At 40.4% G+C, this 23,520-nt stretch overlaps 2 protein-coding genes across 2 annotated transcripts; one reads left to right on the top strand and one right to left on the bottom strand.

Moving 5' to 3' along the window:
- Nucleotides 1-6,160: 6,160 nt before the first annotated feature.
- On the bottom strand, nt 6,161-8,027 carry LOC142860785 (olfactory receptor 2T29-like). Its single transcript, XM_075992507.1, has 2 exons — nt 8,006-8,027; nt 6,161-7,125 (listed from the first exon to the last, which is right to left on the bottom strand). Exon 2 carries the CDS (start codon nt 7,115-7,117, stop codon nt 6,161-6,163), a length of 957 nt encoding a protein of 318 aa, XP_075848622.1. The 5' UTR covers nt 7,118-7,125; nt 8,006-8,027.
- Nucleotides 8,028-20,759: 12,732 nt separating this feature from the next.
- On the top strand, nt 20,760-23,135 carry LOC142860784 (olfactory receptor 2T29-like). Its single transcript, XM_075992506.1, has 2 exons — nt 20,760-20,777; nt 22,164-23,135. The coding sequence occupies exon 2, from the start codon at nt 22,191-22,193 to the stop codon at nt 23,133-23,135; it is 945 nt and encodes a 314-aa protein (XP_075848621.1). The 5' UTR covers nt 20,760-20,777; nt 22,164-22,190.
- The last annotated feature ends 385 nt before the right edge of the window (nt 23,136-23,520 follow it).

Below are 23,520 nucleotides of genomic sequence, written 5' to 3'. Positions count from 1 at the left end.
CTTAGCGATCAGGGAAATGCAAATCAAGACAACTTTAAGATGCCATCTTACACCTGTCAGAATGGCTAAAATCAAAAATACCAATGATAGCCTTTGTTGGAGAGGTTGTGGAGAAAGGGGTACACTCATCCATTGCTGGTGGGAATGCAAACTTGTGCAACCACTTTGGAAGGCAGTATGGCGGTTTCTCAGGAAATTCGGGATCAACTTACCCCTGGACCCAGCAATACCACTCTTGGGAATATACCCAAGAGAGGCCTTATCATATAACAAAAGTATATGCTCTACAATGTTCATAGCAGCATTGTTTGTGATAGCCAGAACCTGGAAACAACCTAGATGCCCTTCAATGGAAGAATGGATGAAGAAAGTATGGAATTTATACATATTAGAGTACTACTCAGCAATAAAAAACAAGGACTTCATGAATTTTGCATACAAATGGATGGAAATAGAAAACACTATCCTGAGTGAGGTAAGCCAGACCCAAAAAGAGGAACATGGGATGTACTCACTCATATTTGGTTTCTAGCCATAAACCAAGGACATTGAGCTTATAATTAGTGATCCTAGAGAAGCTAAATAAGGAGAACCCAAAGAAAAACATATAGGCATCCTCCTGAATATTAACCTTCAGCAAGCGATGAAAGGAGACAGAGACAGAGACCCAAATTGGAGCACAGGACTGAAATCTCAAGGTCCAAATCAGGAGCAGAAGGAGAGAGAGCACAAGCATGGAACTCAGGACCGCGAGGGGTGCACCCACACACTGAGACAATGGGGATGTTCTATCGGGAACTCACCAAGGCCAGCTGGCCTGGGTCTGGAAAAGCCTGGGATAAAACCGGACTCTCTGAACATAGCGGACAATGAGGACTACTGAGAACTCAAGAACAATGGCAATGGGTTTCTGATCCTACTGCACGCACTGGCTTTGTGGGAGCCTAGGCAGTTTGGATGCTCAACTTACTAGACCTGGATGGAGGTGGGGGTTCCTTGGACTTCCCACAGGACAGGGAACCCTGATTGCTTTTCGGGCTGGGGGGAGACTTAATTGGGGGAGGGGGAGGGAAATGGGAGGCGGTGGCGGGGAAGAGACAGAAATCTTTAATAAATAAATAAATTAAAAAAAATGTAAGCAAAAAAAAAAGAATTAGTTAATAAGAAATCCTGAGATAATAGTCAACCATTTTATAAATAATGTAGACCTCTGTGTGTTTCTTTGGGACTGAACGACTGCAGGACTGGGCAGGACAGAACATTTCCTTAAATGTTTTTTGGCTATTTGAGCTTCTTCTATTGAGAATTCTCTGTCTGGTTATGTACCCCATTTTTTACTTGGGTTATCTGGAATTTTGATGCCTAATTTTTGAGTTCATTATATATCTTGGCGATCAGGCCTTTATCTGATGTGGGGTTGGTGACTATTTTTTTCCATTATGTAGGTTGCCTTTTTGTCCTATTTACTGTGTCCTTTGCTTTGCAGAAGCTTCTCAGTTTCCAGCGGTTCTATATGTTTATTGTTGCTCTCAGTGCCTGTGCTATTTAGGAAGTGGTCTTCTGTGCCCATGCATTGAAGGCTACTTCCCACTCTTTCTTCTGTCAGCGTCAGTGTGGTTGGATTTATATTGAAGTCTTTAATCCATCTGGACTTGAGTTTCGTGCATGGCAATAGATATGGATCTATTTTCATTTTTCTACCTGTTGATATCCAGTTATGCCAGCATCTTTTTTCCATTGAATAATTTTAGCTTCTTTGTCAGAAATCAGGTATTTATAGGTGTGTGAATACCTTCGATGCAATTTCATTGGTCCTTGTGTCTGATTATATGATAATACCAAGCTGCTTTCATTACTGTTGCTCTGTAATAGAGCTTGATGTCAGGGGTGGTGATGTCTCCCGAAGTTCCTTTATTGTACAGGACTGGTTTGGCTATCCTGGGTTTTTGTTTTTCCATATGAAGTTGATTTTTGTTCTTTCAAGGTCTGTAAAGAATTGTGCTGGTATTTTGATAGGATTGCAGTGAATCTATGGATTGCTATTGGCAGAACTGCTGTGTTTACTGTGTTGATCCTACCCATCCAAGATCATGGGTGACCTTTCCATCTTCTGGTATCTTCTTTAATTCTTTCTTCAAAGACTTAAAGTTTTTGTTAAGCAGGTCTTTCACTTCTTTAGTTAGTGTTACCCCAAGAATTTTATGCTATTTGAAGCTATTGTGAAAGGTGATATTTTTCTGATTTTTTTCTCAGCTTCATTATCTTTTGTGTATAGGAGGGCTACTGCTTTTTTTTGAGTTGATCTTGTATTCTGCCACATTACTGAAGGTATTTATCAGCCGTAGAAGTTCCCTAGTAGAGTTTTTGGTGTCACTTATGCAAACTATCATATCATCTGAAATAGCAGAAGTTTGACTTTTTCCTTTCCATTTTGTATACCCTTAATCTCCTTTTGTTGTCTTATTGCTCTAGCCAGAACTTCAAGAACTATGTTGAACAAATATGGAGAGAGTTGACATCTTTGTCTTGTTCCTGATTTTAGTAGAATTACTTTGAGTTTCTCTATTTACTTTGATGTTGACTGTTGGCTTGCTGTATATTGCTTTTATTATGTTTAGGTATATTCCTTGTATCCCTGGTCTCTCCAAGATCTTTATCATAAAGGGGTGTTGGATTTTGTCAAATACATTCAGCATTTAATGAGTTGATCATATTTTTTTTTCTTTCAGTTTATTTATATGGTGGATTACATTGATAGATTTTTCATATGTTGAACCATCCCTGCATCTCTGGGATGAAGCCAACTTGATGATATGGATGACTTTTTGATGTGTTCTTGGATTCAGTTTGCCAGTATTTTATTGAGTATTTTTGCATCTATATTCATGAATGAGATTGGTTTATAATTCTCTTTCTTGGTTGAGCCTTTGTATGGTTTTGGTATCAGGTTAACTGTAGCCTCATAAAAAGAGTTTGGCAATGTTCCTTCTGTTTCTATTATGTAGAACATTTTGGGGAGTATGGGTAGCTCTTCTTGGAAGTTCTTGTAGAAATTTTCACTGAAACCATCCAGCTGTGGGCTTTGTTTGGTTGGGAGGCTTTTGATGACAGCTTCTATTCTTTGCAGGTTACAGGTCAATTTAAATTGTACTCCTGGTCTTGATTTAATTTTGGTATGTGGTATCTTTCCAGAAAATTGTCAATTTCTTTTAAATTTTCTAATTTTGTGGAGTACAGTTTTTTGTAGTATGACCTAATAATTCTCTGGATTTCCTCAGTGTCTTTTATTATGTCCCCCTTTTCATTTCTTATTTTGTTAATTTGGTTGTTCTTTCTCTGCCTTTTGATTAGTTTGCATGAGGGTTTGTCTATCTTTTTTATTTTCTCAAAGAACCAGCTCTTTGTTTCATTGATTCTTTGTATTGTTTTCTTTGTCTCTGTTTTGTTAATTTCGGCCCTCAGTTTGATCATTTCCTGTCTTTTACTCTTTTTGGATGACTCTGCTTTTTGTTGTTGCTGCTGTTCTCCAGCTTTCAGGAGTGCTGTTGAGTCACTAGTGTGAGTTTTCTCCAGGTTTTTTATGTAGGCACCTAGTGCTATAAACTTTCCTCTTAGCACTGCTTTCAGAGTGTTCCATAGGTTTGGGTATGTTGTGCCTTCATTTTCGTTGAATTCTAGGAAGTCTTTAATTTCATTCTTTATTTCTTCCTTGACCCAGGGTTGGTTGAATAGAGCACTGTTTAATTTCCATCTATTTCTGGGTTTTCTGAACTTGGCATTGCTGTTGAATTCTAATTTTAAACCATGATGATCTGATAAAATACAGGGGGTTACTCCAATATTTTTGTTTCTGTTGAGATTTGCTTTTTTTTTTTTAACTGAGTATATGGTAAAGTTTAGAGGTTTAATGAGGTGCTGAGAAGAAGGTATATTATTTTGTGTTTGGATGAAATGTTCTGTTGATGTCTGTTAATTCCATTTGAGTCATGACATCCGTTAGTTCTCTTATTTCTCTGTTAGGTTTCTGCCTGGTTAACCTATCCATTGGGGAGAGTAGGGTGTTGAAGTCTCCTACTATTAGTGTGTGGGGTTTGATATGTAATTTAAGCTTTAGTAATGTTTCTTTTACATATGTGGGTGCTCTTTTATTTGGGGCATAGATGTTCAGGATTGAGACTTCATCTTGATGGATTTTTCCTGTTATGAGTATAAGGTGTCCTTCTCTGTCTCTTTTGATTCATGACTCTGGTTCTTGTCAATGAAGAAGCCTGTTTCTTTCATTTGCTACATTACTTTCTTTACTTCATTCTCAATAATTTAATTTAGATATAGCATTCCTGCTACATGTCACATGTAAATGCTGTGTTCAGTACAGAGTGTGGGAACAAATCAGTCTCAAATCAGAATGGCAGCACCAGCTACCTCTCTCTCCTAAGGACTGCTGCCCCAACTGACCTGACTTCTGGGAATGACTTCATCTCCACAGGTCATAGAAGAACCCTAGGCCTCTTCCTGCACCTAGTGTGACTCTTGGTGAACATCACACTGAGGTTCCCAGAAGACAAAGCCATACACATGTTAAAGATTAACCAAAGAATTCCCCAAAAAGTCAGAAACAAACAAACAAAAATACTACAAGACAGGTCAACTGACTAGAACTCCTATGAAGCTCTTATGGAGGCTTAGAACCTTAAGACATAAAGCCAAATGATCCCAATTGTCATTGGGCCCTTAGGAGTCATTCATTGCCAGCTTTAGTTTCTGAGCCAGAATCCTGTCTCTGCCTATCATTTGAAATCATTTGGAATGTATTGACTTATCAAATGCTAGCACCCACAAACTAAAATCTTTCCATGTCACCGGACAGCATCTGAGAACCATGGCAGAGATTTTCCCACTTTGCTATAACTTGAACCTCTGATATCTCCAGGATGTAGTTGAAAAATGCCTAGAGTTATGAGTTATGGCTTGATTGTGAGTTTCCATGAAACTTTGGAACATGTCCACCTGAGTCCATGTTCCTGGGCCATGGTCACTCACAGAATAAACTGTACCTTATTCCCTTGAAGCAAGAGCTGTGTTTGGTTTTGAGGGATACATGAGTGTATCTGTTTGCAAATACAGCTGTGCTGAACCTTTGAAACTCTCCTTGACACTTGTATGACCTAGACTTAAGTTTCTTTGGGCCACTATTTTTATTATGCCATAATAAAGGAGATGAAAAGATAAAACTGTATTGTGCTCTTTGTTTTTATGTAATTTTGAATATGCATAAATTATAATGAAAGCACACAGTTAATTCAATATGCCATTTATCCTCATTCACATCTTGTTGACTTTGTTAGCCACCATTTTTTTCTAACTCCCTCTATCTCTTAACAGTTGAATACCTCATGACCATTTATTTCTCAATAAGGCATATTTTTAGTAAGACTATTGTCATTTTAAAATCTCAAATGATTTCAATAGATTTCAGTAGATTTAAACCATTTTTTTATGAGACCCATCTTTTCTTGTGTAGTTGTAAATTTAATATAAATTTCTTTTGAGACCCTGTATTGCTTTCCTGGTATGCACTTAACTTCCATTCTAGAAGTTGCTACTGGTATGTGTATGAATGAAGACATAGTCCCATGTAGCTTCTGAGGTCTCTTAATGAGGGAAATCTAACATTAATTACTAATAAAAGATATTTATGGTATATATGTTTACATTCTTTATCTATCAAAATAAATGAAGGAAAATTACTGATGAGCATAGCACACATCATGAAATGTTTGTTGACAGAAAGCGTTATTGTGGGTGATTTGATGATACCCAAGATCAATTTTACCATATATATATAAAATGATATACATATACATGACTCATTTAAAAAATATTTCAATACTCCCCAAAATAAAATTCAAGACACTGAAAAAAATCATATTGTCCAACAAAATTAAACAGCCACTATCAATTTCATAAAATGTAATATCAAAAAGATACAAATAAAGATTTTGAATGTACAAGAAGAACATCAGTGAGGATATTTTCAAAGAGAGAATTAATTCTTGAAAAGGAATGACCGTGCAATGATGCATGAGGAACAACGTCAGCATGAGACCTGGAACAACAGATATGTGGAGACAAAGGAAAGAAACTATTGAGTCCAATTACTTTACTGTTCCTTGAAAGAGGGGTTGACACCCAACAATTTCTTCAGAGCCTCTGTGACATTCTTATTCCTCAGACTGTAGATTAGTGGGTTCAACAGAGGGGTGAGTATCGTGTAAAACACAGACACCACCATGTCCTTTTCAGGGGTGTGGAAGGAGACAGGGAGCATGTAGGTATAGACAGCAGCACCATAGAAGAGGATGACCACGGTCATGTGGGAGGAGCAGGTGGCGAGGGCCTTCTTCCTGCCCTCTGCAGAGTTCATCCTGAGAACAGTGAGGAGGATGAAGGAGTAGGAGCTTGAGATGACTGTCACAGGGATGAGAAGCATGAGCACACAGCACAGGTACATGAGGGTCTCATAGAGCCAGGTGTCTGAGCAGGAGAGCTTGGTCACAGCGGGGACCTCACAGAAGAAGTGATGGATTTCCCGGGATCCACAGAATGGGAAGGTCATGGTGACAGGGGTGAGCATGAAGCCATCCAAGGATCCCAGGAACCAGCAGACAGACATCAGGAGGAGACACACCCTGCGGTTCATGAGGACAGGGTAACGGAGTGGATGGCAGATGGCCACATAGCGGTCATAAGACATCGCAGCCAGAAGGAAAAATTCTGAACCTACTAGTGTCAAGTACAGGAACATCTGCATCCCACAGGCAGCAGCTGAGATCTTGTGGCTCCCCAGGACCTGGTCCATGAGCATCTTGGGCACAGTGACAGAAATGTACATCATGTCCATGAGGGACAACTGGCTGATGAAAAAGTACATGGGTGTGTGGAGCCGGGTGTCAGAGTGGATCAGAAGAATCAGGAGGGCATTGCCAGACAGCGCCATCAGGAAAACCACAAATATGACCACAGCAAGCAGAGTCGGATGTTTGGATTGACTGAAGAATCCCACCAGGGTGAAGTCTGATTCTCCAGTGTAGTTGTTAATCCAGACGGTGATGTTCATGGGTGTCTTTTAGACAACCAGGAATGGTCTGGGCTTAGTGGCAGTGTACTGATGTGTGTAAAGGCCTAGCGGTCTGAGAATATTCCCTGGGCCTATAGATCTAAGAGTGATAATCTACCTATAATAAGCAAATTAAAGAAGCAAGAATTCACACCTGTGAATAAAGCCATCACAAATCAGATTAGAGCTACTGCAGTTCATGGTCATGGTCTTTTCTGATGAAAACTAGTGTGCTCTGTCAAAAAGTTCTTAATTTTGCAGGATAGTTTTTGCTAGTAGCAAAAACAGTGAATCACTGTGCAAAACAAGGAAACAAAAACCAATGAGAGTCAAATGCAAACATTATTAAGAATGTTAATGAATAAAGTATTTTAAGAACCATTTTAGATTTGATTTTAATATTAGCACATTATGAGAGACGCAGTATCCACGTTCATATTCATTGAAGAATGTGGTTTTTAAAATAATGTGGTAAGAAATCTTCACTAAAAAATGCACACAGTCCATTTAAAATTGAATTTGAAGTTTCTTACATATACTTGTTTTAATATGTAAATGGTCTTTAAATATACATTCTTATAAAAAATAGTCATTTATTAATATAGATACAACAATACATGGAACATGCTTGCTGGGGCTGGAGAGATGACTCAGTGGTTGGGAGTGCTGGCTGCTCTTCCAGAGACCTGGTTTTAAGTCTTAACACCCACACGTCAGCTCACATTTGTCCATAATTTTTGTTCCAGGGTATCTGATACCCTCACACACATAGACATACTGCACAAATGGCAGAACACCAATGTACATAAAATTCAAATGGAAACTATTTTAAAAAGAACATTCTTTCTCATCAAATGCTGCTTAGACTGAGATGATGGGAAGTCTCACCCTTCTCTGGCTTCTGCTTCTCCAAGTTCTCTCTGGGTCCACCATTGTCTCTGAGCCTTATCAGGAGGAAGAGGATTTAGCAGTCACTGCTGGCGACAGGGTGTGGCAGCAGCATCTTTATGGACAGCCAGCCAATTGTCCATGGAGTCTGAGAAGCAGAGAGAACACAACTCTGACATGTCCCTGAACGTTGTACTCTTACAGTCTATCTCTGTGCTTGATGTAAATATATACATGTACATGTATCTGTGTATGCATGCATGTATATAAGGAAACCTAACCATGATTGCAACAAATAACGTCAGTATCCATCTGTGCTAGGAAAATAGTACATATGTGAATTAAAATGAAGATTTGAATAGGTACACAATTGTGAGAAACAGCAGCAGACAGAATCACCCAGCCTTTCTGACAAGGTTCAGTGAATGCCTCTTCCACACGTGCTTCTCAAAGAGAGAAAATATTTAAAGTTTGTTTCTGAACTAGTAGGTTATGCATTTCGATAGCTCTAATCAATAGGAAGGAAATGAAATCTCTTTCTGAGATGTTAGCATTAGTTACACTCAAGGGGCTGCTGAGATACCAATCATAGGTCTCAGGGATATTTTACATCTATGTCATGATTCTACAAAAACAAAAAAAGAGAAAAACACACCTGAAAGTGAAGTCCTTAAAGAGCCATGTTCTTCCAAGCTGCTGATGGAGCAGAGAACATGGCCAGGTTCTTGATGCCTTTGTAGAAATGTCAGAGAAACATGAACCTTTGGGAGGAGGTGGACAGAGATAGAGACAGACAAATAGACAGACGGATGGGAAGACACATGACAGATTTCCATTTTAAGAAGAAGACTTATACGTGAAAGGAAACTTACATCAATTAAAAAACTAATGCTGGACAGTACCTGCTGCACTCAGATTATATTCACGGACACAGTGAACAAAAACTACAGAGGGTACCATAGTCATGGAGAATCCCTGAACAGTGTCTGCTGGATGAGCAGACATCAGGAGGCAGGTGGCACAGGACAGTGAGCTGGGAAGGCAGTGCGCTCTGTTAAATGGGGGACACTGACAACAAGGCATCCAGAGACCATGGGACAGAAAAGTGCTGTCTTCACAAGGCACTGGACCAGTAGCTGACTTGCCCTTACCCCTGCTGTGCTGTTTGATCTCATGTGAACAGCTCGGTGCACTGTTAACATTGGGTGTTACTAACAGTGAAGGCAGAGAAATAACAAAGCATCATCCTAAGCCAGCAGCATCTCTGATCCACCCTGTGCATCCATAGCAGTCACCATGTTTCCTTCCCTTACAGTGGAGAAGCTCAGGGTCTCAGCATCCGCCTCACATCACACAATAGCACACAGTGTGAGTGCTTAACTGATGGGTTGGCACCGAGTGGTACCTGCCTACTTTTGTGGGAAACACCATATCCCCAGGAATGTATGGTTTCTGTTTAGATCATCCACAGCCTGCTTTATATGTTGAGCCATGAATAAGGTTAAGACAATTATTTTTTCATTACTGCAACACTAAATTTTGCCCACACTTGAAATGAAATTAACCACAAAAAAGACACTTTTGAAAACTAATGGATTATAATATGAACCCCCAAAATACAGAAAGAAGTGTGGGTGTGTTGGTGACGCCTACTAAAATCCTAGCACTTGTGAGACTGGGGCAGGGGATCAGAAATGAAATAAAGGCAAGTCTGATGTGTGTGTGTGTGTGTGTGTGTGTACATTTGTAACTTGGAAGTACTAAAGGGAAGCATGAAGGAGAAGCTGGGTATGAAGGTACACTCCTTTATTCCCAGCACTGGGGAGACAGAGACATATAGATTTCTCAGTTCAAGGCCAGCCTGGTCTACAAAGCATGTTCTGCAATCCAGAAAACCAAAAAAACCAAAGAGGAGATAAAAGAAGGCAGAAATTTATTTCTACACATGAAAATGAGAGAATAAATGATAATCAAACCCCTTGAAGAAGGAACAGCCTGTGCAGCGTCCACCCTGTGCCGTGCATTCTCTCCTGTCGGGTGAACTCACCATCAGGTGCAGCTGCAGCCTGGGTCATATGGGCCAAGGGACAGCAGCTGGTTAAGTGCACAAGGCACAGGAGCAAGTGACGTCATCCTGGCTGGACTCTGTTCATTCCTGGATAAAGAATTGTTAATAGATTCCCTGTGGGACTTTAAAGAAGGATGTAACTAAGCCAGCTAGGGATGGTGATTGAACCTCTGCCACAGCCTCATCTACTGTTAAGTTTGTTAAAGTGCAAAGTCATAGCCACTATCAGCAGTAGCCTGGAAATCACCATCCTGTGTAGTATTATGGTCCAACATGAGTCAGTTATTGTTTATGTGCAGGACCTTGTTCACTATACAGAATCTCAATCCCTCTCCACCCACTCTGTGTGTGTGTGTGTGTGTGTGTGTGTGTGCTCATATAAACTTTCAGCAGATTTTTTTTTGAGATATTATCATTCATAGGTGTGAAGTCCAAAGCCTGGGGTTCAACTCCCCTTCCTAGCATGTCACAGACCAGCCCTGAGGACCCATCCTCTTGTGCCATTGTGTTCTCTCCCCATAACACACCCCTGAGTTCTGCTGTCAGTCAGAAGCCATGTTCACTGGAGCTGCTGTCAGTTTAAATGTTTGTTTCTTTTTGAATAGTGATCTGAAAATTACAGAACAACGTACCATTACAAATGATTTAGTTGAAAATGTGAATATTTATATTCCCATCATGTGGACAAAAGTCACACTTCAGAAAGTCACACGAGCCTTACACTGCAGACATCTGTGGAGGAAAGGAGAGAAAGGTCTTGGGGAGAGGGGAGAGTAGGGTGTGGTGGCACAAAGGAAAGAAGAGTGATGGGGAAAGAATTTGAAGTAGGGAAAGGGAGAGGGTGAGGATGGAGAGAGAATAACTCTAAGGACTATGAAAAGGTTATATTGAAAATACTTGCAGCTGGGTAAGTGGTGGCACACGCATTTAATCATAGCACTCAAGAGGCTGAGGCCGGTGGATTTCTTTGAGTACGAGACCAATGTGGTCTTCAAGAGCTGGTTCCAGGACAGCTAGAACTGTTAAACAAGAAAACCCTGTCTGGCAACACTCTGCCAAAAAAAACATCTTGCTGTTCTTCATGTATTCATATGGATTTACATACTCTATACAGGAGACATGGCTCCCAGAAATCATGGACAGCTCAAAAGTCCAGTGCCAGGTGTGAGATATCTTTTGTAGACTTGTTTCTCAGGCCTGTCTTACAGACTCTCAAAACTGCACAGGCTGTGGTCATTGCTCTTGGTTACCTCCTAGAACTTGGTGGTAAGACCTTAATGCAGAAGACACCATGTGGAGTGTTCGCAGGTCATGGAGAAATTAAGTTAGTACTGACAGGAAGTGTCCCCTGCTGGCTAGCTTCCACAGTTCCATCTGCCTTGTAGATGGCTGCTGACTTTTCTGCCTCTGAAGCCTACATGGAACCTCATGGTACAATGAAAGGCATTAGCAGGGATGAAGGTGAGTACAGCTTCATTTCTCCAAATCCTGTGAGCCGAATGTGTGGTCTCTTAAGTCTATGGATTTTGTCCCAGTGACTGTAATATAAATATCCACATTTTCCCTGAAGTCACTTGTCCTCGTAGATTGTTCTGTAATTCTCATGTCACTATTTACAGTGAAACAGGCATTCAGACCAAACATGGCTTGTGATTGACAGAAGAGCACAGGAATGACATAATAAAGAGGACAAGATGGGAAATGAGGGATGGGACTCTGAGTCAGTCTGTTGGATACTAGTAAGGGCAGTGTCTATGACTAACAGCTGAACTCCAATGTAACAGGAGGAAGGGGCCTGCTTTTCATCCCAGCTGCCCGGCGAGCTTACACCCAAATAACCACACAGAAACTGTATTCATTTAAACACTGCCTGGCCCATTAGTTCTAGCCTCTTATTGGCTAACTCTCACATCTTGATTCAAACTATTTCTAATAATCTGTATGTCACTGTGACATTGTGGCTTACCAGGAAAGATTCAGCATGTCTGACCTGGCAGCTCCATGGTGGCTCTCTCTCTCTCTCTGCCTTTCTTCCCAGTTCTGTGTACTCTGCTTACCTAAGTGCTGCCCTATCAAAAGGCCAAGGCAGTTTTCTTTATTCAACCAATAAAAGCAATACATAGACAGAAGGACCTCCTACACACCACTTCAAGTTCGGAGTCCACACCCGTGAAATTTCCCAGAAGTTTTTATGAATACACACACACATGCATGAGAGAGAGAGAGAGAGAGAGAGAGAGAGAGAGAGAGAGAGAGAGAGAGAGAAACAGGGAGAGACAGTGAGACAAGAGACAGAGAGGGAAAATAAACTCTAAGAACTGCCCCAGGCTATGGCCATGCATTACCTTACTTATGTATCTCATGCTTGATATTTATCTACAATGTTCAAATTTCAGATCTTTAATTCTAGTTACAATTACACTGTTACTAATCTGGGAGATTAAAGAAACACATGGAGGGGATGGCAAATTCCACAGGAGCAGGACTGAGCCAATGACATGGGCTGGAGCAAGCCTGGGAGGGCAAACACCACAGGGGCAGGACTGAACCAGTGACATGGGCTGGAGCATGTCTGAGGCAGCAAACTCCACAGGAGTAGGACTGAGCCAACAGCCTGGGCCAGAGTGGGCCTGAGGCAGAGAACTCCACAGGAGCAGGTACAAGGGAGCAACTGCTGAGGGAGTGGGATGGAGTCAGGGACCTTTGTGGGTTCAGACATGAGTGTGGGACAGATGGGGGTGTAGGCAAGAACTAGAGACCTCTGCAGGTCCAAGTGCGAGTCTGAAACCTCTAAGGGAGTAGGCCTGAGACAGGACCTCAGTGGGACCAACCCCAGGCCCGGGACCTCTGCAAGAACAGATCCAGATTGGGGACACTTACAGAAACATTTCTGAGCAAGCAACTTAGGCCAGAGCCAGTCTGAGATAGCAAACTCCATGGGAGCAGAGCAAACCCTGGGAGCTTTGAGCAACCTCCAGGAACACAGAGTGACCAAAGGGGTGACTGGAACCTTGATACTGACTGCACCACAGGAAGCAACCATCTGAGCCTTGAATCTATTGTCACCTGGAAGATTGATCACCAGTCACCCAGCTACACCAGTTAGAGGAAACGATGGGTAGACAGGGTAAGAAGATGCAGCACCACAAAGAGCAGCACAGCACTTGAAAATCTAGTGTGGCCATACAGCAGCAAGACTTGAACAACCAAATATAGATAAGAAAATGACCTACAAAAACAACTTCAGGAGAATATTTGAGACCCTTAAAGAGGAAATGAGAAATTCCCTCAAAGAAATAGAGGGAAAGACAAACAAAAAATTGGAAGACATCAACAAATCCCTTAAAGAAAACCAAGAAAAAGCAATGAAGCATATGAAAGAAACTACTTAAAACTTGAAAACTGAAATAGATACAATAAAGAAAACACAAGTCAAGGGAATTATAGAGAGAGAAATTATGAGAATGTGATCAGGAACCACAAACACAAGCTTAAACAGCAGAATATAAGAGATGGAAGCTCTCTTGCTTCTCAAATGCTGAAGATTCAATAAAGCAAATAGACTCATCAGTCAAAGAAAACACTAAATCTAACAAAAGCTTAACACAAAATATCCAGGAAATATGGGACACCATGAAAAGACCAAACCTAAGAATAATGGGTATACAAGAAGGAGTTCAACTCAAACGCACAGAAAATATATTTAACAAAATCATAGTAGAAAACTTTTTCAACCTAAAGAGAGATATGCCTGTGAAGATAAAGCAGCTTTCTTAACACCAAATAGAATGGATCAAAAAACCTAGTTCCTTCACCACATAATAATCAAAACACTAAACATACAGAATAAAGAAAGAATATTCCGAGCTACAAAGGAAAAAGGCCAAGTAACATATACAGGCAGACCTATCAGAATTACACCTGACTTCTCAATGGACACAATAAAAGCCATAAGGCCATGGTCAAGTGTTATGCAAACATTAAGAGACCATGGATGCCATCCCAGATTACTATACCCAGTGAACTTTCAATCAATATAGAAGGACAAAACAAGATATTCCATGACAAAATCAGATTTCACCAATATCTAGCCACAAGCCCAGCCCTACACAAAGTACTAGAAAAAAAACTCCAACCCAAGGAAGTTGGCCACATCAACAAAAACACAGACAATTGATGATCTCACGGTAGCAAATCCCAAAGAAGGGAAAACACACAAAATAACATCACCAACAATAAAAACTAAATTAACAGGAGATAGCAATCACTGGTCATTAATATCACTTAATATAAATGGACTCAACTCACCTATAAAAAGACGCAGTCTAACAGATTGGACTCGAAAACAGAATCCATTCTTTTGCTGAATGCAAGAAACAAACCTCAAACTCAAAACAGACATCACCTTAGAGTAAAGGGTTGGGAAAAATCTTCCAATCAAATGAATGTAAGAAACAAGCTGGTGTAGCTATCCTAATATCTAACAAAATAGACTTCAAACTAAAATCAATCAAAAGAGACAAAGAAGGACATTTCATATTCGTCACAGGAAAATTCCATCAAGAGGACATCTTAATACTGAACATCTATGCCCCAAATGCAAGGGCACCCCCACATGTAAAAGAAACACTTCTAAATATTAAATCATATATTAAATCCCACATGCCAATAGTGGGACATTTCAACACTTCACATTCACCACTGGACAGAACAAAAAATTAAGAGAGAAATAGGGAACTAACAGATATTATGACTCAAAAGGAATTAACAGACATCTATAGAATAGTCCATCCAAAGATAAAAGAATATAAGTTCTTCTCAGCACCTTTTGGAACCTACTCAAAAAGTGACCGCATACTATGTAACAAAGCAAACCTCAACAGAAAAAAAATTGGAATAACCCCATATATCTTATTGAATCACCATGGCTTAAAACTAGAATTCAACAGCAACACTAATTCCTAGAAAGCCCACAAACATGGAAATTAAACAATGTCCACCTGAATCATCAATGGGTCAAGGAACAAATAAAGGGAGAAATTAAAGACTTCCTAAAATTCAAGGAAAATGACCACACAAGATACCCAAATTTGTGGGATGCAATGAAAGAAGTGTTAACAGGAAAGTTCATAGAACTAGATGCTTACATAAAGAAGCTGGAAAAATCCCACGCTAGTGAATTAACAGAACATTAAAAAACTTTAGAACAAAAAGAAGTAAATTAACCCAAGAGAGCTAGACAGCAGGAAATAATCAAATAGAGAGCTGAAATCAATAAAATAGAAACAAAGAAAACAATAGAAAGAATCAATGAGACAAAGGGTTGGTTCTTTGAGAAAATCAACAAAATAGACAAAAGCTTATCCAAACCAACCAAAAGGCAGAGAGAGAGAGAGAGAGAATATCCAAATTAACAAAATCAGAAATGAAAAGGGGGACATAACAATAGACATGAAGGACATATGGAGAATCATCAGGGCATATTTCAAAAACCTGTACTCCATAAAATTGGAAAAAATAAAGGAAAAGGACAACTTTCTGGATAAATATCACTTACCAAAATTAAATCAAAACCAGATTAACAAATTAAATAAACCTATAACTACTTAAAAAAATAGAAATGCTCATCAAAAATCTCCCAACCAAAAAGCCCAGGTTTCATTCAGAATTCTACAAGATTTTCAAAGAAGAACTAATACCAATACTCCTCAAATTGTTCCACACAATAGAAACAGAAGGAACATTGCCAAACTCTTTTTATAAGGCTACAATTACTCTTATACACAAATCACAGAAAGACATTACTAAGAAAGGGAATTACAGACCAATCTCACTCATGAACACTGATGCAAAAATAATCAATAAAATACTGGCAAATAGAATCCAAGAATACATCAGAACCATCATACACCATGGTCAAATAGGCTTCATCCCAGAGATGCAGGGATCATTCAACATATGAAAATCTGTCAATATAATCCACCATATTAACAAACTGAAAAATAAGAAGAACCACATGATCATCTCATTAGATGCTAAAAAATTTTTCAACAAAATACAGCATCCCTTCATGATAAAGGTCTTGGAGAGAGCTGGGATACAAGGAACATACCTAAACATAGTAAAGGCAACATACAGCAAGTCAACAGCCAACATCAAACTAAATGGAAAGAAACACTCAGCAATCCTACTGAAATCCGAAACAAGACAAGGTCGTCTACTCTCTCCATATCTATTCAATATAGTTCTTGAGGTCTTATTTAGAGCAATAAGACAACAAAAAGAGATCAAGGGGATACAAATTAGAAAAGAAGAAACTCTAATGATTTGCTGATGATATGACAGTTTACATAAGTGATCCCAAAAATTCTACCAAGGAACTTCTACAGCTCATAAACACTTTCAGTAATGTAGCAGGATACAAGATTAACTAAAAAAAAATCAGTAGCCCTTTTATACACAGATGATAAATGGGCCAAGAAAGAAATCAGAGAAACACCACCCTTCACAATAGCCACAAATAGCATAACATATCTCAGAGTAACTCTAACCAAACAAGTGGAAGACTTGTATGACAAGAACTTTAAATCTTTGAAGAAAAAAAATTGAAGAAGACACCAGAAAGTGGAAAGATCTCCCATGCTCTTGGGTAGGCAGAATTAACATAGTAAAAATGGTAATCTTACCAAAAGCAAACTACAGATTCAATGCAATGCCCATCAAAATCGCAGCAGAATTCTTCACAGACCTCGAAAGAACAGTACTCTACTTTATATGGAAAAGCAAAAAACCAAGGATAGCCAAAACAATTCTGTACAATAAAAGAACTTCTGGAGGCATCACAATCCCTGACTTCAAACTCTATTACAGAGCCACAGTACTGAAAACAGTTTGGTATTGGCATAAAAACTGGCAGGAGGACCAATGGGACAGAATCGAAGACCTGGATATTAGTCCACACACCTTTGAGCTCCTGATTTTTGAAAAAGAAGCAAAAAATATCAATTGGATAAAAGAAATCATATTTAACAAATGGTGTGGGCATAACTGGATATCAACATGTAGAAGAGTGAGAATAGATCCATATCTATCACCATACACAAAACTTAAGTTTAAATGGATCAAAGACCTCAACATCAAACCAACCACACTGAACCTCATAGAAGAGAAAGTGGAAAGTACACTTGAATGCTTTGGCACTGGAGACCACTTCCTAAATATAACCCCAGTAGAACAGACACTGAGAGAAACAATTAATAAATGGGACTCCTGAAACTGAAAAGCTTCTGTAAAGCAAAGGACATGGTCAACAAGACAAAACCACAGCCTACAGAATGAACTTCACCAACCTCACATCAGACAGAGGGCTGATCTCCAAAATGTACAAAGAACGCCAGAAACTGGCCATCAAAAGAACAAATAACCCAATAAAAATATGGAATACAGACCTAAACATAGAACTCTCAACAGAGGAATGTAAAATGACTGAAAGACTCTGAAGGAAATGCTCAACATCCTTAGACATCAGAGAAATGCAAACCAAAACAACTGTGAGAATAGCCAAAATCAAAAACACTGATGACAACTTATGCTGGAGAGATTGTGGGGTAAAGGGAACATTCCTGCATTGCTGGTGGGAATACAAGCTGGTACTGCCCCTTTGGATATCAGTGTGGCAATTTTTCAGAAAATTAGGAAACAGCTTTCCTCAAGACCCAGTAATACCACCACTTTTGGGTATACATTCAAAGGATGCTCGATCGTGACACAAGGACATGTGTTCAACTATGCTCATAGCAGCTTTGTTTATCATAGCCAGAACCTGGAAACAACGTAAATGCCCCACAACTAAAGAATGGATAAGGAAAATCTACATTTACACAATGGAGTACTACACAACAGGAAAAATAATATATCTTGAAATTTACAGGGAAATGTATGGAGCTAGAAAATATATTGAGCAAGGTAATCCAGACCCCAAAAGACAATTATCATGTGTACTCACTAATCAGTGGCTTTGAAACATAAAGCAAAGATAATCAGCCTACAAATCACAATCCCAGAGAACCTAGGCAACAAAGAGGACCCTTAGAGAAGTAGAAAAAGACAAGATCTTCTGAGTAAATTGGGAGAATGTGGATATGGGTGTAGGTTGAAGGGGTGGGGCGAGGAAGGGAGGGGAGCAGAGAAAAATGTATAACTTAATGAAATCAATAAATAAAGAAAAAATTTAAAAAGACACAAGGAGAAAAGCACGGCTGTGTAATGGAGATGTCTCTCAGCTTTTCTTTTCTTTTAGCTTTTCTTTTAGCACATCTTCAATGTCTCAAAGGAACATTATTTTAAAAAAACCTCATAATGCCACCCCTTAATGAGCAGAGCCCAGCCAGGGATGACATCACTCCCCTGCTATTTCTTGTGCTCTTATCCAGCCACTGCCCCTTGGGCCATGCGGCCAAGGATACCAGCAGCACCTGGGGTGAGTTGGAGCTGAGGGAGACCACACAGCACTCACTGCGCCCGACTCACATCTGCGTTCTGAATCTTCTCAGAGCTCCTGACAATATTCTTTGTGTTTCCCCTGTCTTTTTTTATTTTCTGCAGAAAAGAACATACACTTTCTTTCAAAAACCTCAAGTACTATTTATTTAGTTATCCAGTTACTTAGAGGAACATGTATGCGGCCTTCTAACTAATCTTAGGGTGTTCACTAGCAGTCATGGACTGCAAGCTTACAGAGTGTCACAATGACACTAGGAATTACACGCTCATCCCATGTTTTCCATGATTAAAGGGGCAGGGCATTGTCTAGACTGGACTGCAGACTACAGAGGGGAGTGGGTGTCTAAGAATACTGAGGCAGGGGCATGACTGGTGAGATGTGCATCTCTGGTCTGTTGTTTCATATTCGGTCTGCACTTTGGAATCCGAGTTTCCCTGTGAAAATGAAGGAAATAAGGTAAGTACTCAGACTCCAGGGGAGATGTGCTGTAGGACGGGTTGAGAACCGACTCCGATGCTGCTGGCTCCAGTATCCTGGGGTCACTCTGCGAGCAACCCCAGTGTGAGGCTGCATCTGGCTGTCCCCAGGAGATGCAAACTGGAGGGGCAGAACAGGACCGAACAGGATGCAGTCGCCATGTGTGCCCCAGGCACCGTGTTCCTAGTCATCCTGGTGTCCTGGGTCTTGATGTCAGAAACTCCCATCTGATAGAGTGCAGCACTGAGCTGACCAGCACAGCCCCTCAGCTGCTCGTGACCTCCATTCACCCCAGTGTTTAGGTTTCCATAGGTGGTGGCCGCTACCCTGGCCTCTGATCTACCACGTCCACAAATAGAAACCATCAGTCTGGTGTCACTCCAGTGTTTTGGAATATTGAATGTGAGTTATTCTCCATCTGGGAAAGTAAGTTTGGTAGAAAGGAAATCAGTCTGTCTGTCTATCTTTGCATCTATTTGTCATCTATCTATATTATCTCTCCATCCATTTTTGCAAGATGCCTTCAATTTGCCCAACATTTTAAGGAAGGCATTGGGAACCTCCAGCTCTCTCAGCTTCATGAGCATCAGAGGCAGCCAGGGTTTTAACCAGTCCAGTATCAGGATTAGCTTAGGGAAATCTCACAAAGGTGTAAATGCCTCTGTAGCCGGCAGATCTTTCTGAACTCCCCTACCCTGTAACCACTGCTAATTTCACATCAGAAAGGTAAGATATTTGTTCTTTGTTAATGAGAGCTACGAGAACTCAACATTTAAGGCTTCAGAAATCAAAAGGTTGAAAAGAATCTGAAGGGATGGCTCAGGTGTTAAGATCACTGCTGCTCTTGCTCAAAACCCAGATTCAGCTCCCAGCATCCACATGGCAGTTTGTGAGGATCTGACAGCATCCTCTGAACTCTTTGGCAATATTGACACATGTAATGCATATGTGTACATACACACACATTCATACATGCAGGCAAAAAGCCCACATACACGCTAAAATAAATAAATCTAATGTTTTTTCATTGAAAAATTCGATCTGTGTAAGGAGAAGGAAAGGCATTACTTTACCTGGCTTTAGAAATACTAGACATATTTTGTGCCTGATGTTTTGCAGTCATTTAACATTTGACTTTATCATATTTTCATGCTGTCCAGCAAAGACTGACAGGAGACTGCTTAAGTATCATCAAGTTCGAAGCCTCCTTGACTTGTGTTCAGAGAGCCAGGCTGTGAGCATTGAGGTAGGGACCAGGGAGATGGGTCAGAGCATCTCAGCATTGCTCAGTTGTCTCTCATCCACAAAGAGGATGCTTCTGCAAGCACAGCCTGGCCTGGCCTGGTGAGCACAGTCACCTGAGGTCCTGTAGAGTTAGAGGATGTGGTGGGACTTGTGAGGAGCTGAACTTGGAGAAGCTGAGAACTTACACAGGTGAGTTTTTCTCCTAACTCTGCCAATCAGGGCTCAATGTGTAAATATGTTATGTATTCTTGTGCAAAGTCCTAAGTTTATATGTGCTGGGTCTTAGCCCACCCGGATGAGGATGAGTTGGGTCCCAGGAAAGGTAAATGCTCTCCCTGCCCTTTCCCCAGCCTGCCTGGACCCAGGAGACAGCCAGACGTAGTGGGGGAGTCAAGTTAAGGAGAAACTCCTTTATATTTGCTCAGTAAACATCTTTTAAAGCAAAAACCCACAGGGTCATGGGGTTGGAAAAGAAGTCAGCCGCCAGTCATTTTAAAGGTCACCTTATCATGCACTCAGGAACCCTACTTTTACTCTATTATCAGGAGCTGTTCACCTGCAGACATCACCTTGCCTGGTTCTGGTGTCTAATCCAGTCTTGGGGTAAACAAATCAGGGCCCACCTGTGCGACTTTCGTGCAGCACCATCATGGCTGCCCGTGTGCCCTACATATATGAATATTTATATAAATATATATTTAATGTTTTATACATTATACCAAAGAAGCACACTTGTAAATACATAGACATTTCATATCCAAAGCCTTCTTTGAGTAGGCTTTATGCACTATTTATTTCAAGTTTTCATCCTTATTATTTTGAAAACCAAATTCTTAAATATGTACACTATACTTGAACTGAAGATCAAAAGTAATGCTACCCATAGTACAATAATATAGCCCATCTCTAAGATGCTCTCCAGCATAGTGAGTTCTTAATACTGTAACAGTGTGTCTGATCAGCTGTCTTTATTTTGGGATACTGAGAGAACTTCCCTTGTTTTGCTTTATTTTACTATGGCCATATCAAAAGTCAAAATTATCATCATCAACATCATCACCACCACCATCATCAGTAGCATTATTTTAGGCTGCAGATGGAGGAACAATGGGTGAGTGACAGCTGGGCTGGGGAAGTATTTGGCTGCTGCGTGGGCTCCTTGCCCCAAGCCTCTTAGGGTTCTGAGCATTGGTCGTGTTTGTGTGCAGGCGAAGCTTCTTCAAGCTGCAGAGAAATTCTCACAGGAGCCAGATCTTGGAGATCAAGGAGGTTCACCTGTTGAAATTCCCCCCCTTAAATTATACCCTTTAAAAATGTTTTTATATGAAACACACCTCAGAGTTTTTAAGATTCCGATTGCATCCTTAACCCATGAGGTCAAGGCTCATTTTAAACTCAAAACGTTCAAAATAATTTTGATTTTACTTTTTTTGGTCACTGAATCACTCTTTGTGTTAGCATGGGGCAGCATTCCTCAAGTCTGTGGTACTGAACAGAATTTGCTGTTAGACTTTAGGAAATTTCATTACCTTGAACTTGGAAAATTTTCCCTGAATATCCAAGATGTGAATTCTACGTTTTCAGAAAAAAAAACACAACTGATTGAACGATATGTAATCTCCAGCTATGCCGTTAACACAGTCAGGGGAATAGCACATCACTGAGTGGGGTTTACAGTTGATCACAACCAGTTACAGATTGCTGTGTTCATTAATAGGCCAAAGAGTGTACAATTAACATAGTTTCTGTGTGGTTATTCAGGTCTGCACAGCCAGAAAATAAATGAGTAGTCTTTGGCTACAACTGTATGTTAGGTCACAAGGCCACATAATGACACTAACCCCAAAGCTTTCTTGGTTTCCTAGGAGATACCCATAAACATCATCTCCTAGATGAACAACTACACTGGACTGTCAGATTTCACCCTAGTGGGATTTTACAGTCAATTCAAACACCCTGCTCTGCTTGCTGTGGTCATATTTGTGATTTTCCTGATGACCTTGTCTGGCAATTCCCTCCTGATCCTTCTGATACTCTCTGACACCCGCCTCCACACACCCATGTACTTTTTCATCAGCCAGTTGTCCCTCATGGACATGATGTACATTTCTGTCACTGTGCCCAAGACGCTCATGGACCAGGTCCTGGGGAGCCACAAGATCTCAGCTGCTGCCTGTGGAATGCAGATGTTCCTCTATACAATACTAGCAAGTTCAGAATTTTTCATTCTGGCTCTCATGTCTTATGACCGCTATGTGGCCATCTGCCATCCACTCCGTTATCCTGTCCTCATGAACCGCAGGGCGTGTCTCCACCTGATGTCTGCCTGCTGGTTCCTGGGATCCTTGGATGGTTTTATATTCACCCCTATCACCATGACCTCCCCATTCTGTGGATCCAGGGAGATCCATCACTTCTTCTGTGAGGTCCCTGCTGTGATAAAACTCTCCTGCTCAGGTACTTGGCTCTATGAGACCCTCATGTACATTTGCTGTGTGCCCATGCTTCTCTTCCCTGTGACAGTCATCTCAAGCTCCTACTCCTTCATCCTCCTCACAGTTATCAGGATGAACTCGGCAGAGGGCAGGAAGAAGGCCCTCGCCACCTGCTCCTCCCACATGACCGTGGTCATCCTCTTCTATGGTGCTGCTGTCTATACCTACATGCTCCCTGTCTCCTTCCGCACCGCAGAGAATGACATGGTGGTGTCTGTGTTTTACACAATACTCACCCCTCTGTTGAACCCACTAATCTACAGTCTGAGGAATAAGAATGTCACAGAGGCTCTGAAGAAATTATTGGGTGTGAAAACCCTCTTTCAAGAAACAGTAAAATAAGTAATTTAAAATGAATAGCTGCTTTCTTTTCCTTTACTCATCTGCTCTTCCAGGACTCTTATGTTATTTATGTGATGCTCACAGACTTGACAACATGATACTTGCTCTCATAAAGTAATTTTATTTTGTAGTAATATTGACTTGGTGCTTTTTATTTTACTGAAATGTTTCATCAGGAAGAGATGCTGACTCACGGAATTAGGTTTCCTGTGTATATTTGACACAATTGTTTTATTTGTCTATGGAAAAACCTGGCATTCTTGGGACAATATTTTTAATGGGATATGTATATGTATATTATATATATATATATATAGTTTGCCAATATTCTGTTAGAAGGTGTCATAAATGTTTATATTAGAGGTTGCTTCATGGTTTTTGCTAT

This window comes from Microtus pennsylvanicus, chromosome 11 (assembly GCF_037038515.1).
Source record: "Microtus pennsylvanicus isolate mMicPen1 chromosome 11, mMicPen1.hap1, whole genome shotgun sequence".
NCBI lineage: Eukaryota > Metazoa > Chordata > Mammalia > Rodentia > Cricetidae > Microtus > Microtus pennsylvanicus.
Note: the sequence above shows the minus strand (reverse complement) of the source record. Positions and strands in the feature narration are given on the sequence as shown.